Here is a 17,151-nt window from a genome sequence, read left to right on the forward strand (position 1 = left end):
TGTAGTTTCCCACAGGACAGGAAAATAATAATACGGTTTTAATAGACACTTTACGGTTTTTACCTCATATGTATGCATTTGTGGCAGTATACATATTCCATGAAAATTATATAAATAAACAAATAAACTTATTTATTATATTCAAATTAAACCGTGCCAAGTGAGAGATAAAGACTAATAGCGGAATGCTCGAGAATTAATTGATATTTCATTAATAAATTGCCGAGATTCTAGGTACTTGTAAGAATGAAGCAACAGCCATGTGTAAACTATCGTTTTTTACGGCATAAAAGTTAATAGTCTTTTAAATAGTATATGTTTATATTGAATACATAGCGCGTTAGATAAAATCAGGGTATATCCAACTTAAACTATTGGTGCACGAAATGTCATAATCGTTTATTGACTTGAATGAAAGAGTTACAAACATTCATACATACATACATTCACCTTTTTTCGCAAACTTTCGTATTTATTAATTTACTACGATATTTCACTTCTTAATCAATAATTATATTTTCTTTAAGCGTACTAACACAATGTCTTATCCAGTGGTCGCTGATCTGCGGCCGTCTCACGCGCATCGGTAATGTGAGGCACACAAAGTCTGCGCACTTTGACCGATACTGTTATCTACAGAGGTTACCCTCGTGTTAGGTAAATACCTAAGTACTATACTCGATCTATTAACTACATTATAGACTATTATCTAGCATTTAACTAACATTAACTTAAGCACTACTATTTAAAATTGTAGAAATTCAAGACTGTTTTTCATCCTATAGTTTTCTACTTTACAATGAATTTTATTTGTGGTGGTGATTAACATTATGATGATCATCTAAGGTCCAGTAGACAGTTTATCATTCTACTTTAGACTAACCAAGTATGGAAAGTATGGAATATCATGATCATTTTCAACTCGTCAGGTGATCACCTAATACTCTTCTTAATACTGAAGATTTGCCTAAAGGATTCGTTTTGAATTAGTAACAATAAAAAACATCCTACCCATCCTAGTCAAGGATATTTTACAAAAGTTTAAAAACTACCACCCAATTGCAAAATACAAGAAGAAAACGTTTTGTTCTATGTAATTGTAGTTAGTCTTAAATGGAACGTTGGAACTGCGCAGTTATTACATAAATAATGCAACTACATTATCTCTATTGCTCTACAAAGTTATCCAATACATTTACTATCGGTTGTACGTATTTAGTACTAGTAGTAAATAACTGTTTCACGGTACGTTGCTATGTCAGATAGCTAACACGATCTTTGTTTACGAAGAAATTGTTTATATTATTAAAATTATGCCCTAACTAAGAAGACACGATTGAAAATTGTGTCCGTGAGTCCGAGAGCTCTTTACATAAATAGGGCTTTACACTCCTTTTCGAACGAGCTAGACGCAATGATTATTTTAACCTCCTAAAAGGTATAGAACTAAGCTCATACTACAGACTTCAGCAGCGACAATTAGTATCAAGAAGACTTCAGAATCGCGTATCAAATAAAAGCACCGGCCGATTTCTCACCTTTAAATAGACCACCAAGAGAGAGGAAATTGAAAAATGCAACGCTATCATTTCATCATTTGACACTAAACAAAAACGTACAAATTGTTGAAGTATCACACAGTTGGGCTGAACGTTCATCTTCTCGTAGTAAAATATGTAAGACGCAGAGCCCGCCGCAGATTTAGATTGAACTCTCACGATAACAGAGCTGTTACGGACGCAGCATTCAGAGCACACGAATTATCATTTATGAATGAACAAGTAGAAGCACAGGTGGGCCACTGCCACTATTTGCTATTTTACCTTGTATTTACAAGTTTTAGGCATAGAGAAACTATCTTATTGCTCTTGCTCCAAATATGGATATCTAAAAAATAATGTCTATAAATTGATATGTTGAATCCTGTTTTTCATTTCGATTCATTGATATCAGATTGTCAATAATATAAACTTTTTAAAAGTTCTAACAGTGTCAAAAATAGAACGAACTAATAATTAAACAATATTTATTTCTGAATTGAACTTTGAAATCCGCATATATGAAACGTAATCTCGCATTTCACTCATAACCTTTTGCCTTTACACATAGTGAACATACGCTATAATCACGATAGTACTAGGACAGCATAATGTCATAGTACAAAGTCTGGCTGACCCCTCGGGGGAAACACAAGCGTGTCATGTTCAGTATGTTCACTCAATGACATCGCTTATTGACTGCAATCATTTACTAGATTACCAAAGTTCATTTTACAAGATTATGCGTTAACACGTTGAGAATACGTGGCGATGATCACTTATGCAACGTTAAGATTAATACTATACTTGACGCAATAAGATTCAATCCCGGATTCGAGACTATCTGTTAAAGAGAGTGACGAATGTACGAAAAACCTAAAAGTTCGACTTATAATGCTATTTATTCAGGAATTGAAACCCCGTAAGTCAACGTGTGATGTCCATTGGGCTATTAAAAATCTTGATTTAATTTTCAGGCTGTTCCATAGAATTGCTTATAACAGTTAATGAATATTAAAAGTTTTCTACGGATCTAAAAATGTTTGCGACATGCTTTAAAAAGTTATGAACTGTATAACTTGCCATTGATACGTTTGTAAGATAAGATATAAACGCGAATAAAAATCTTGTGCCCCGCTATATCACAGTAGGTGACTTCTTCATAGCGTCCAGCCGTCCAATGCACTCACCGGTTTGTAAACGATCAGTGAGTTAAGAAACCTTTGACGTAGACACTCCTCAGGGTGCCTGTTTGGTGAATTTAGAGCTGAGCGCCCCTTGCTTCGGAGGATACGTTAGAAATCGGCCCTGGTTAAGAAGGTTACAGTCGCTAAGCCGCTGAACCATGTCAAAGGCAGCCGGTTTGAAGACAAATGAAAAGTTAATTGAACGAAAGAATTTTGAATTTTAAGGAACTGAGATCAGTAAGCATAACTACAGATACATGTACTTTGATCAAAGCGCACACGTGCAATCGCAAGTAGCGAGCTATAAATTGCAATTGCAATCATAGCTTGACTTCTATCGTTTAACCACTTTAACCTATCGATCGATAAACTTCCGCTACGATGTCGCCAAAATAACCGCTTCAATGAACTAGATGCACGTCTGGCCCTTATGACACACATAAGTGGTGCGCAAATCGTTATCGACAGTTTTTAGTCGATTTATCGAAAATTATTTAGTAAGGCCGCGTCATTGTATGTCAGCGACTTTTAAGTCTATAATATTTATTATTGTACATACATAATATCATGCCTTTTCCCAAAGAGGTAGGACCAAAGAACGCCACTTGGTACGATCCCTACAAACTTCCCTTGTCTCATTCACATCCATACATCTTGTTATACAGGACCGCCGGTTACGAGTACTACGCACCTGTCCTTTTTCCTAGACGTCACCGCTGTGATCTTTGTGTGTCTTTCTAAGGCGCCTCTCCCGGCTGTATCTATTAACACCACTGAAAACCACTTTTCTTCTTGAGATGATGATGACGAATAACACATAAGGTAATGTCTCTATCTAAACTGTTTATAAGCGCGAATAAATGTTATTTTTGTCGTGACTTATGGCTCTTTGCCATTATATCAATATCTCAACTTGCCTACTTGCCTAAATATTTACCAGACGTTAGTTATTCTGTAGAAACACTCGAATAGAGGAGAATATCCCGATAACCGTAAAAATCGCACGGTATAGTGGTCAGTGCGCACTAACCCTAAGCGTAGATAAGTGAGCGAAGGCCCGATGACCCGGACGCGTAGATAAGTTCGTCTGAGCGTCGCGTGGAAACACTGTTTATGTTTACTTAGTACCGGCCGCACCGGGTTCCGGTTACCCTGATGACACTTATCGTCACTGATATCAGATAGCCTAGCTCTTACCCGTGATTTGCGTGGATTTGAATTCCCTAGCTCCGGTTCCCCACTACCCTACAATTTTCCACTCAAACGGTAACATCGCACCTTTCCCGAAACTTATAGTATCAGCTTATAAGACGTCCAATATTAGCAGTAATAATAACATGAGTTTTATCGACTAGAGGTAAATAAAGTCACGTACATTATTTACAAAAATAGGGACGATTCCAAAGCAACTTACCAACAAATTTTTCACGACGATGAAACTCTTCCACCGTAATGCACCGAATGCTATTTTCCCTTGTCTATGAAACATAGCTTGGCTATTTTAAGACCATAATTGGCGATAGGCTACGACCGGCAAATATGCCTTCTGAACGTCAACCCGAACGTTGACACACATTCATACTTACTGCAAAGATCGATAACGTATTTATAGGCATCTTCACTGCTTAACACTCGAAAGGATAGATGTAGGACATTTGCCTAGTGTTCGCGGTTCAATAGCTCAACAGGCTTATGCAAAACGGCACCTAAGATAAACAAACATCGAATATTTTGCATGCATTAACCCATTTATATGACCTAGTATCACCATAAATTATAAATCGTCCGTCCGCAACACGAACACTCATATTTAAGCTTCCATTACAAACAAATCCGTCAAAGCCTTATAAATAAATACAGAACTAAGCATTCCTTTAATTGCTTGCCAGTACTGAGAATTGCCATAATAAATAACTGAGCAAAAACGCATATAACTGCTTATGCAAATTGCACATACAGGGAGGATTTTATTAGGGTCTTGTGGCTACATAAAACAACGACCTTTAGACTTAAGCATTGGAAATTACATTATTGATTGGTTGCATGTAGAGGGAGTAAGGGCTTAAAGTCGCAATGATTCACATGAACTTTGTAGCCTATCATGTGTGGAATGTGAGGATTGAATGAATAACGTCCCCATAAAGATTTCGAAAAAATGACAACCGTAACTTTTGTCTACCTTGATTTTTTAAAACAATGTTACTATCTTACATCCCTGTATTATTTAGGGGCCATAGTTAGTGTAGGATCTTTTTTTTCTATTCTTGAAACTACAACAACTTGACAACGAGCTATAGAGTGACTGTACCTTAGACTACCTTAAGGCTGTTTTGCAGCTGTCTGGGAGCCCATGCGGGCGACCCGTACGCAGCGGACGCTGCTCCCGGGCATATACGGAATACCGTTTATTACTCAATTTAAGAAACCTATTCTGACCTATTTATTAAATTTGTTGTATGTGATTTAACGTTACAAAAGATATGCCTACACAATCAAATATATGTTCTCATCAAAATGCAATCTCGACGCAAGAGTAACGGATATTCTTACCTATACACAATACCGTGGTTGTTTTGTCCGAAACTTTGGCATGTTAAAGTTATGAAACACTTATGTTAAGAATATCATATCTCTGGTTTACATATCGCTCGCCGAAAACAAAGCAATACAGCCCGTTATGCTGAGACAACCAAGTAAACGGTTATAGGATTGACATACACTATAAGCTATGCTTAATATTTTCTTTAAATAAACTGTCCAAAAGCAAGATGATGTTTGTAGACTACCCTACTTTTTTCGTCTCTTATTCTTATAGTTAAGTAAAGACCTACTAAAGGACAGAAGAATACTAATATACAGTCTCTAATAATTGCGTAACCGGATTTATAATGCTTTTTTTATAGAATATGATAATTTGATAACAATGATGTTAAAGTTAATCTAACAGTTATTTCTAAGTGGTACTAGCATAAACTAGCAACTTATAAAATTACCAACTTTAAAAAGAAAGTAACGTTGATCTCTGTTTGATAAAAATGGGAAATTAAAAACTATACAACGCGTGAATAGCCAGTAACTACTGACATAGGATCGGCCTCATTGAGGTGTAGCTATCGTAACAAAAACTTTTTACAAAAAATCCATCGCACTTAAGTTATCGCTCGACATCGCTTCAGTGTTTTATGTGGCCGTCACCTTAGTGGGCGAGCGCGGGCGCCGCTGTGTGAACGAAAACACAATGCTGCCACACTCCCATACGATAGCAATCGTGAATAGAGCCAGTGGAGCGATTCTTGATACTGTGCTTAAGAAATGGATTAAGTTCAGCGTTAGCTAGACAACTTACTTTGTTATCATGCTATTTTTATCTCAGCTAAACGTGGGGGAAACTGGCGCCGTAGGTTACTTGAAATGTTACTGGATTTCCAGGAAGAGCCCAGTTAAAAGTAAAGAGCCTTTCCGTGTACTCCGATCGTTATAAAAAATTGCGGTAATGTCTACTTTCCATCTTCTGAATGATGTATAAGTAGATACTCGGAAAGCGGAATTGGAAGATACATGATTCCCAGAAATATTCTTAATAGTTACGAACAGTGACTTATATAAATGTACACGTTTTATTTATTATCCACATCTTAAGCAATTCAGTAAATTGTAGGATAACCATTGCCAAGAAATACTATCATTCTATAAACAATTTAATACAAATACGATAAGCTTTTGCCCTTCAACATTATATCAACATGAAACCTAAATTCTTTTGTGTTATTACCGACTTACAAATAGGGTCAGCAAAAAAGAGTCTAACTCATCGCAAACAACAACAAACCTGTTCGTATCATTTACCATTTACTTAAAAACCCCTATTATAATAGGCACAAACATACCACACAGTCATTGTATTACCAAATACCATAAATACCACAAACTTACAGACATAACTCTTGGACCTGAATGTCTAAAATCACTTCTTTATCAGACCGTATCTTCATAAACTTGACAAATATATACACACATAATTTTTCAACCTATAAACCGTATTTTAAGTGGGATAGAGTTGGAAGTGGAATAGCAAGGTGTTAGTTACATGTAATATAAAGAATTAAAATGATTTTCCCGCCGGAAGCTCGCGTGACGTCACGGCGAATGCGCCTGCGCGGCCGGTGGATTAGCGCGATCAAACTTCTTCGGAACACGCGAACAATAATTGATTTTTTTCCGATGTCCAGAGGTCCAGTGGGAACGCTTCTGTTGTACCTGGAAGGACCCATAATTGCCTTTCGTCGTGCTCGTTAAAATATTAAAGGAAATTTTATACGAGATCCTAGACATAGTTCGATGATTAACTCGTGCTGCTCTATCAAATATCTCACAAGCTTACTATTTGTGTTCATTTACCTAATAGGTGCAGAAAAATAACTATAACATAATGAAGAAATCTCTAGCAGCTTTTTAATAAACCCTAGTCTTAGTGAAATGTGTTATACTTTTAATTTATCCAAATTTTTCTTTACCCTGCACTGTCGACACCAAACTAATTAGCTAGGTAGCGTAATCTTTGCTTTGTGGACGAACGAATATATGTGCAACCTTTCGTATAAGTCCCAAGTCATTTTAAATACAGATGCTACGACAGACTTGTTGTAGTGACTCGATAAAAGCTACGAATGATGTAGTGCCGACCCGCGATACGTTATCAATTTACCTACGAATACGTCAAAACTGCCAAAATCAATCACGTTTTAACCGCATGGTATACAAAGCGATCGAGCAGTGTTAATGTTTATTCTTGATAACACTATTGTCGTTTAAATGAAATTAAGCTAAGTTATCGGATGGTCCTACAAGCTGCGACATACGAATAGTATTAGTTATCAGTTATCGCGCGTCGCGTCGTGAGGGGCTCGTGGGCCGTGGCCGCTGCGTAGTGTGACCGTGGTGACGAGCTTGACCCCTCAGGCCGCCGGCCGCTCCACGCGCACTCAACCTCACAATGGGTCAGCGTTTCTCTAATGGCCTATGGTTTACCTTCAAAACTATTTTAGCTAGCCAGTATTACTTTGTCCCTTATCACCTCCAAATTACCCTCCAACAAATACTTGAAAACATCTTTAACCTGGATTACTTCTCAAATTTATCTGAAATATTTTCAGACCTTTAATAATACCGTATTTGCTGAAAGCTAAATTTTGTTACTCAAACCAACTCCGTAAGAAAAGTGTTCACGACGTCTGCGTTTTACAATGATACAAAGTAAGACCGATAAAATGTTTCGTATAAAAGCTAGGCACGTGCCAACTTTATCTACAAGATAAGACGCAGTTGCGCCATAAGTTCATCAGACTAACCCATCTTAATGTATGGATACTTCATCTAATGACGAACAGCTGACGTTTTTTTCATTCCTGACTTAACTATTACAAAAAAAACTTTTAAAATAATTAAAAGTAAACTTCTCAGTATGATAGTTTTTAAGTTCCCGAGAACGTTATTTGAAAAGCGATCTTCTTCCTATGACATAAGGTCTTCTTTAGTCAAGTTAATGAACGCATAACATTAATTCGATGAAGCCACTGTTTTCCCATGGCTAGGCAAAACCCATAAAAATATATCTAAATTTCATAAACACGAAGATTTCGGTGATAAAACACCATGGGAGCTAGTTATTAGCCATAAAAGGTAAAGATTATTACTGACCGTTATGTTCTCGATAAAGATAAATAAAATGATATAATCGATATGATATGAAAACTGGAGTTTTCCAAGCGCCCCGTCGTTGAACTAAAAACATGTCATTTTCAACTCTTGAGATTAATAATGTATTTTTAACGACATTATTTGTAGCAATTTAATTAATGGGTTATACTATCGGAGTGTTTATATTTGGTTAACTGAGTCGATCGTATAGACGGTTATCGATGTATGATTGTCGGTTTGGCGCATTCAATCTAACTTCGGGTCATTTAAGCTTATAATGTCGTTAATAAAACTTAAGACAAACTAGGGTTACTTAAGGACGCATTGTCGTTCAGCACAAAACAGTGATGCGGGTGGCGCCATAAGAATTATGTTAATGATAGCTGTTTTACCATAGATGTATATAAAGAATACTTAAAATTAATCCATGATAGTTATCATCTTAATTTGAACCAGAGATTTATGAACAGAATTACAAATATCACGACTTTTTATGCGAAAAGGTTTTAGCTTATTAACATCACTGATCACAGTGTGCATGATAACTATTTTTCATGGTACAGTTTTTAAGTTCCTGAAATTCACTGGAAATTGCATTTGAAAATTACATGTTTATTATTGCGAAACATAGATTTTATTTTAAAGATAAATATCATATATGAACACTTAATAACGTCTTTTTAAGTTCTTACTCAACAAAAACTCGATTAACTACTGGTCACACTCAAAAGTCATTCTATACCAATTCTACACGTAACATCGAGTTATATCGAGGCCAAACGTATCATCTTCAAGAAACTTTATACTATTACGCGCACAGTTATTAAAAATCTACAAATAAAATGTATTATACGTGGCTATCCAATGGTCCTACTGTATACTATCAGCAGACGAAGTATCGCACAGAGTACTTCACAATGGTATGCTTTAACGTGTTACGACTAAAAACTATCAAATAACAAGATACTAAGAGAGATATGCAAATAGGTGATAACAATCTGATGTCAGTATCAGTTACAATAAAATTATATATTGAAATATATAGACGCCATCTCGATAATGGAGGCCTCCACACAAATTGAGATGTTAAGTAATTGTGATAAAAATATTTATATTTTATGTACATTTTATGTTGCTTAGAATACAAAAACTGAACTGTGAATCTTCAAGACGATTATGATTTAACTCAGATGATACAGTTACGTAACTTACACAAAAAGGAGAAACGAAAGTGTATGTAAAACATTTAACTGTAATTTTCAATTTCAGCCAGCGGTTCAGCAATAATAGTAAAAAAAATTAAGCTCTTTATATGACACTAAGATAACATATCTGTCCTATTGCTATAAAAATGCGAATGTAAATATTCAAGTTCACAAGATAGTTGCAAAAGCATTCAACAATGGAACTAAGATTCCCACACACTAAGATAGTTTTAAATATAATAATGTTTTATTAAAAAAATGGTTAAGCTCAATCCAGTTGGTAACTGTACTAGTTTTTAACGGTATTAATCGAGTGGGCGCTAAGGAATGACCAAGGCCACCGAGTGCTTCGTAAAAAATAATTTATTTCATTGACTTTCATATTATACGATGCTCTGTGTTCTAGAGACAACGGTGAAGTATATTTAAGAATTCCTTGTTAATTACCATTTCTACAATGTATTGAGTAAGTATCAATAAGAAAGGGTAAACCGCTTGAGCTTGGTGGTTCTAAAATTGAACGACGCTATGTACTATGGCTTGACAAGAAGACATAATACAAAAAAGAGTCAGGCTACGTATCAAAAAGTGACTGTCAATTATATTTGCGAAACTTAACACATATAATAAAAAAAATAGGTAACAATATAAACAATTCAGTGGCGAACATTAAAGAAAATTGTAAAGTAAATCAACCTTTTGCTAAAACGATAAATAATATAATCAAGTATGATTAGTTTCGATGAACAAACGCATTTCCCACTCCTGTCATAACAGCCGGATGATTAATCATTATAAAACATACCTATATGAATAATGTAGAGTCCATAACACGTACGCCGTACATACATACTAGTATTTTATTGACATAACGTAAACCTGTTTGATTCGTGTAAATAAATTAGTCCATTTGAGTTTAATTTATTAAAGAAGCCTACATTACTCAAACACAAGTTTAAATTTAAACCTGTCTTACATGAATTGTATAACATATACTTATGTAGATACATTACTAACGTATTACAAACAGATTAACGTCGGTACATGATAAAATGCATACTGATATGAAAAGTGGAAATTGTGTTTGATAATCATTTTCTCACGTGAAAATCATTTGATTGATATGGATAAAATATAACGCGGAAGGTAGATTATAACTAGGAGAAAGACGTAGGCTACTCTTTTATGGACAGCGGGCATAAGCGATGACAATAAAAATGTGCACTTTATAAAATCGTAAATTATTTTTAGGTAAAGGACAAAGGCTTCTTTTTTCAACGATAAAAACAATGTGCAAGGCGACGCGGTCAAAAGCTGATTTAAACATGAATACGCAAATTAGCTATTTTTGACTAAGCTGAATAAGTTGTTACAGCCATAATATTCTAATGTGTTAGAGCTCTATGCACATTTTATAAGACGGAATAATTAATGTTCACCATTTTTTGTTCACAATTTATTTTTACTTTTAATACTTATACATGCTTCAAGATGAAAAGCTCTAACAGGTATGTTTTCATAATAATGTTCTGTCATTAGTCATCCTAAAACCACAAGTGTTAAGCCTTGACAGTACATTGGGAGATCTAACTACTACTTATTGTCAAAAAATATACATCTACCCAATAAAGTGCATTGTAAATTATCTAGGCCAGCGGTTTATACCTGGTTTCTTTTAAAAATGAGGACTCAGAAAATGAGTTAATTATCAATATTAAACAATGTTAACTCAAATTTGTGATAACATAATTATTCATTCTCCAGACGGATAATTCAGAACTTGAAACGAATCTAAATGTGAAACGCACGTATTGTGCTTTAGTCATTACATATTAAGTTTAAATGTACGTATATGTGCTTCCCTCCTATTTATAAAGGGAATAATAAATAAAACTAGAGCATAATGTATGATTTAGCTGCATTTCTGCATACTCTTAATTAAATAATCGATGACTACCCTACAAGTTCATTCAAGACGGTTCGCATGTCGAAAGTAGTACTAATTTAGATGCATGACAAACAAGTGAGTTGTGTAACATTCATTCACACATAAATTAACACACCTTCGACATAAATATTTTTCATCAAAGAAGGTTTATCGCGAATCTCAAAAAACCTAACTTTACAACATACGATACTGGCCAATCAAAAGCCGTGTCGTAATTATTTGCCTACTGATTTATTTATATTGCAGCGTTTGTTTCAATTCGTCATCTCTGCTTTCTATCGCCGAAGTTAGTTAAAATTTAAAAAGCCGAAGCGACTCGATTTAACTGGATCTCAACCGATCGTCCAATCAAACGCGCCGATGCACTCGGTGGCCATAAACCGGCCTTAATATATGCGCCTGAGTCTCGTTGAAGACTTTTATTAGTAATTTAACAAGTGTCGGGGACGGACCACTGTTTGATTTACGGAGACATAACGTAGTTGACGATTTACGGCTCTCGTCTATTGTATATCAAGTTTGGCTGATATGTTTGTTATTCGAGAATGAGGTAGCTGTGATCTGAGGAGCCGACTACTTGGCGATGAAAGTAATGATTTACAGAGAACATATTTTATTGTACGTCAACTTTTGCCGAGATAATTGAATACCTGTACAAGCTGCTGTGCCAACCGAATTAAATTATTGGACAACTTCTATAATGAACTAAAATACCGATAATTCTCAATTTCTTTAATTAATCAATGATATGACTTGAGCACAGCATCAGGGGCACTAGAAAAAGCAAGTCGTGATAATAAAAACAACTTGTCAAACACCTTACCTATCTTCTAAAAATACTAAAACACCAAGAACATAAAAATATAACGTATATTATTCTCGTGCCCTTTCACCTTGCTTATATATTTTTGAAAGAATTAGTGCATTTTCCCTCATAGACGTTAAAATTTATCTACCTATATAATATTTATGAGTGTTTTGTGTAAGCTCTCAGACACCTGTAATTATCTATTGTGAATTTAATAGAACTGACAGTAACTAGCAAGATAATACACTTAACAATCGTTTATTTTTACCAAAACACAGCGAGCGTCAAGTTACGATTTTTTCCTTATAACAATTAGTGTGCATTGAGTGTATAATATATTATAAACAATATGTGCTATGCCGTTGTAAGCCGATTTTATCATTCGTGTTAACTTCCGTACCTATAAGAATATGCTTAACTTATATAAATATTAAACAAATTGTAAAACGAAACCTGTTTAGTGCTATTTCGCATATAAATAATTAAAATATTATGTAAGATTGAGGCCCAGATTGAGGCAAATTGAAATCAATTCATTTATATTAATTGCATTGGGAGCTAAGTACTATTCGTTTACACAAAATGGTTCTGAGAGCTTTTAAATACAACTCAATGAACTCGTCTTAAATAACAACAAACAAACTATGATAGCGAAAACAATCAATTAACTTATAGTTAATGCAATTTAAAACATCAAGAGATATTTGGTATGTACTACACTTTCCTACAACGATTTCCTACTTATGAAATATTGATTCATAGTTGTTAGTAATGAGAATGAGTCGATTCTGTTACAAAATCAAACCAGTATTTTCATTGGTTCAAGTAACTATACCACACGATAGAGCCGAACTTTGACGAAAACTTGTCAAGTGGGAAACCGTGTAGGACGTCCAACCGCGCGATGACTTAACGATATCAAACGAGTCGGAAATTATACTTAGATAAGATTAGCACTGGAGACTATATTTAGAACAAGTTGTCTTTAAGCACAAAGTATTAATACAGTAAATCGAAAAGTACGTGTAATCTTTTGGTTTTATTAAGAGTATTTCTTAGTACTAAATATCTAAGTGCCCGTAAACTAGCTTCTAGCAGTATTGACATGCTTGAGACGTATAAAACCGCGAATAACACATCTTCCACGATCGGGTGACATTAGATATTTGACAACACAAGTTTTAATCGCGCGCGGTCAAAGCGTCAAACTTAATCACAACTGTCACGAAAGAATGAAAACATATCGTCGAGCTTGTCAGTTCGTATTGATGGCAACGAGCGGTCGATGTCAGTATCGATTACCGATATATCGGCGTATCGATGCACAATCAGAACTGTCATCGAGTTTTTAATCGATTCGAAGTCAATAAGATTATGGTTTTGGCACCTCAGGTTGGTGCTGTGATTTGACAAGGCGGAGAAATGGATCGTTTGTACAAGACAGATGAGAGGCGTACAAGCTCTAGTGAGCTTTAACATACATACATACATACTATACATAACATAAGTTATTTTTGTTGATTTCTGGACTAAGTCCTGTTGTACTCAACGATAATTTAAATTCGTGCCTTGTGACTCTACTTATAATAATATATAAATTTACTTTAATCATGATACGTTTTAACGACGCAATCACTCCTACAAACTCAAATGTGAATAAAAACGACTGCTGCATTTTGTAATAATATACGATTACATGAAGTTCCACAAATTAATAACATTCATAACTTCCGAATTCCACATCAAAATGTCCCGTAACGAACAGAAGCCTACCATCGCCACGAATATTACAATATATATTTTTATTTTTATCATCAATAGTATATTTATGTAAATAAGCACTATCTGATGGAATAACTTTATTACATCGTAATATGTCATAATCTAGTCAACGTTGAAAGTATCAATTACAATGGTGAACATCATAATAATTCTACATTTTTATGACGTAGGCCGTGACGTCAGGACTGGCTACAAGTGTTACAACGTCATGAATTACCGACGACGATTTGAACAGTAAAAACTGAATATACGAGGGATATAAAAAAGAAACTTAGCTAATATTGTCGGCTGCGGTCCGAGTGCCAGCGTAAGCGATTATTATAAGGTAGAATTATTTGTTCCATACATCAAAAATTACGAAAATGTAAATTGTGATATCCGAATGATCGATTCTGGTTTGTACACAGAGAAAAGCAGAGAAATAGTTGACGATAACCACCAACAAAGCAAAATCTAAACCTAGACGTCAAAACCACCTTATGAGAGTCACTACTACGTCGATGATAGTTGGAACAAATAACTGCAGCAAAACAAAAGCTCGACTCATTAAATCGCTATCCGCTGTCAGTGGCGCGCGTCCCACAGCGACGTCCCGCCGCGTCAGGCGGCGTCCCCCGCGTATGCGTACGTGCTGCTCGGTGATAAGGTGCCGTGAGTTGTGACCACCGATCTACGTACATCTGATAGCTTGACGCACCCTTCACCCAGGACGGCTAGCTCAACTTCTGAGAACATTCCAAATGTCCCGCAAGGTGAAAAAGATGTTTACTTGCGATTGTTTTAAGCGTATTCAGTAAAGTTTTAAAATATTAAATTGAATGTTTGGGTCACGCTACCGCGGAATTATTAATGGTCGACTACGTTTACTTTTCTTCTTTAACGGGTGTAGTCAAATGTCAAGGTGTAAAATAAGAAAGCTAAAATTTCTAAATATCACAGACAATAGAGCTTTACGTTTGCTATAAAATAGTCCTGAATCTATTGTGTTGACAGATATCCGTAAAACATAAAGCCGATTCTACCGACATCAAAGTTTAAGATAGAGCCTACATTCCATAATGTCAGTGTCATGCCACACTGGTCGCGAATTTTTATATGCGTTGGCAAGAATTATACAGCCAACATAAACCCATAAGTTCACTCATATCATTCGTGGTGAATGAATAGCATATTTTATGGCGCAAAGGTCTCAACTAATGACTTGTGTAAGGTCCGACGAGATTTGTATACGACTTTAGTACCTCAGCTCTATGGCTCTATAGAACTTTAAGCTTAGTGCTAAATAAACTTGGAAATCTTCCTAAGTTGATTTCTATTCACGTGAGATCGCAATCGTAAAAGAAAAGGTCTATGTGTTTTCAGTTTGTTTTCAACGTATTTTTCGCAATCGCAAATGATATTGATAATTATCGTATCGAGAATATGGATCAACGCCTGAAGCGCACTTATAAAAATATATTATTATGTTCATCGAGTAACTACAAATGTCGCATGGACACAAAAGTGATAAGATCGTATCGAAAATTCGTAATAACGCCATGGTTGCCTTAAAATTTTACAGCTATTTTTGATAAAACCGTACAAGCGAACGACATTTTCCCGTACTATGTACGATATAGAGCATAGGACAGTTCAAGGCGAACTTAAATGCGATACTAAATATGAATGTCAGTAATGTATACATTTATTATTTAATTACTTACACCATGACTTCGCAGGTGCATTTATAAAACATAAAATATGTACGGAAGAACCAGCTTTTTGTTTTAATTAGGCAATTATAATTAGTACTTTTGATTTGCTTTATCTGAGATAAGCGCTGAAGTGCTAATCTGAATTTTAAATAACTGCATGTTGTCGGATTTTGACGAGTATCCCCCGGATCTGATGTCAGTTTCATACTAATGGTATCACATACAAGTGAAGTGAACAGGGAGGATTTTATGTAATAAAATAATTTCGAAACAAAAATATTTGTTTGAGCTGCAATTCAGTACATCTACCCACTCTCAGTTGATGTTCAGACTCTCTAATAAAGCTCGATGTCGATGTTCAATTTATTCAGAACTTATTAAAAATTAACTACATTGATCTGGCTTCTTTTCTTAGAGAACGTTATACTCATGAGATAAACTTTACGAGCATAAATATTGCTCAATTCAAATCTTGAAATATTTTATTCAATTAAAAGTGTCTTGGCAGCATTAAAAGTTTTAGATCTATTAGGATAAACAACGCATAAACAAGTGAAAAATAAACAAGCTGATTATTCACAGCTGCATAAATAATGTATCGGAGGAGACGTGGCTGTAACAACCTGTAAAGTAGAAACAAGTCTACGAGCAATATAAACATGCGGCTGGAGAATCACAACGGTGCAGTACTCTAAATTTAATATCATTAATGTAAATACAAAACCACTACAACTTGTAAGCCATACGTCACTCTCACGCCGTATCACAGGTGAAACTTAAAATAAACTTACAACACCAGCTATAAATTAGTGCAAAAATAATTAAAGCTCACACTACACAGCCTATTTCGTTTTTAATTAAGCCTTTAAAACGGTTGACTGTTTGACACAGCATAATGCCAATAATGCCCTGTATAATGCAAAATGAAACTTGCGTTCTGTGTGCAATGAACTAAAACGAACGAACGTAGCAAATAAAAACTACGAACGAAGGTGTAAAGTTATTAAAGTTGTGGTAAAATCCAACTGTTGTGTAAAACAACTTAAATAGCATGAAGGCGGATTACTTTGCATCTTAATTTAAAATATGAACACTGGAAAAATAGTCATATTCACGTTTAAGATTTAATTTTTTTAATCTGTAATCTTTTGGTATCCATCGCTGATGTCTCACTTATTATCCTCATCATCAGCAATTACATATTTGCATACCAAGGAAAATGTGAAAAAAAGAAAAAGTGATCTAGTTACAGTTTGTAATTTGCATAAAACTATAAAACATAGTGAATGATG

General features: G+C 35.0%; 1 protein-coding gene across 3 annotated transcripts in view; it reads right to left on the reverse strand.

Moving 5' to 3' along the window:
* The window catches only part of ap (apterous), an 83,810-nt gene that overhangs the window by 56,115 nt on the left and 10,544 nt on the right, over positions 1-17,151 (reverse strand). The window contains exon 1 of one of the 3 annotated variants that reach the window (XM_076134510.1): positions 3,417-3,545. The exons of the other annotated variants lie outside the window; for them this stretch is intronic. Within the exon in view, the coding sequence (XP_075990625.1) occupies positions 3,417-3,544 (128 nt within the window). The 5' untranslated portion in view covers position 3,545. Of the gene's footprint in view, positions 1-3,416; positions 3,546-17,151 lie in introns of those variants that run through there. 3 annotated transcript variants of the gene reach the window in all.

Source organism: Anticarsia gemmatalis, chromosome Z, assembly GCF_050436995.1.
Source record: "Anticarsia gemmatalis isolate Benzon Research Colony breed Stoneville strain chromosome Z, ilAntGemm2 primary, whole genome shotgun sequence".
NCBI classification, from domain to species: domain Eukaryota; kingdom Metazoa; phylum Arthropoda; class Insecta; order Lepidoptera; family Erebidae; genus Anticarsia; species Anticarsia gemmatalis.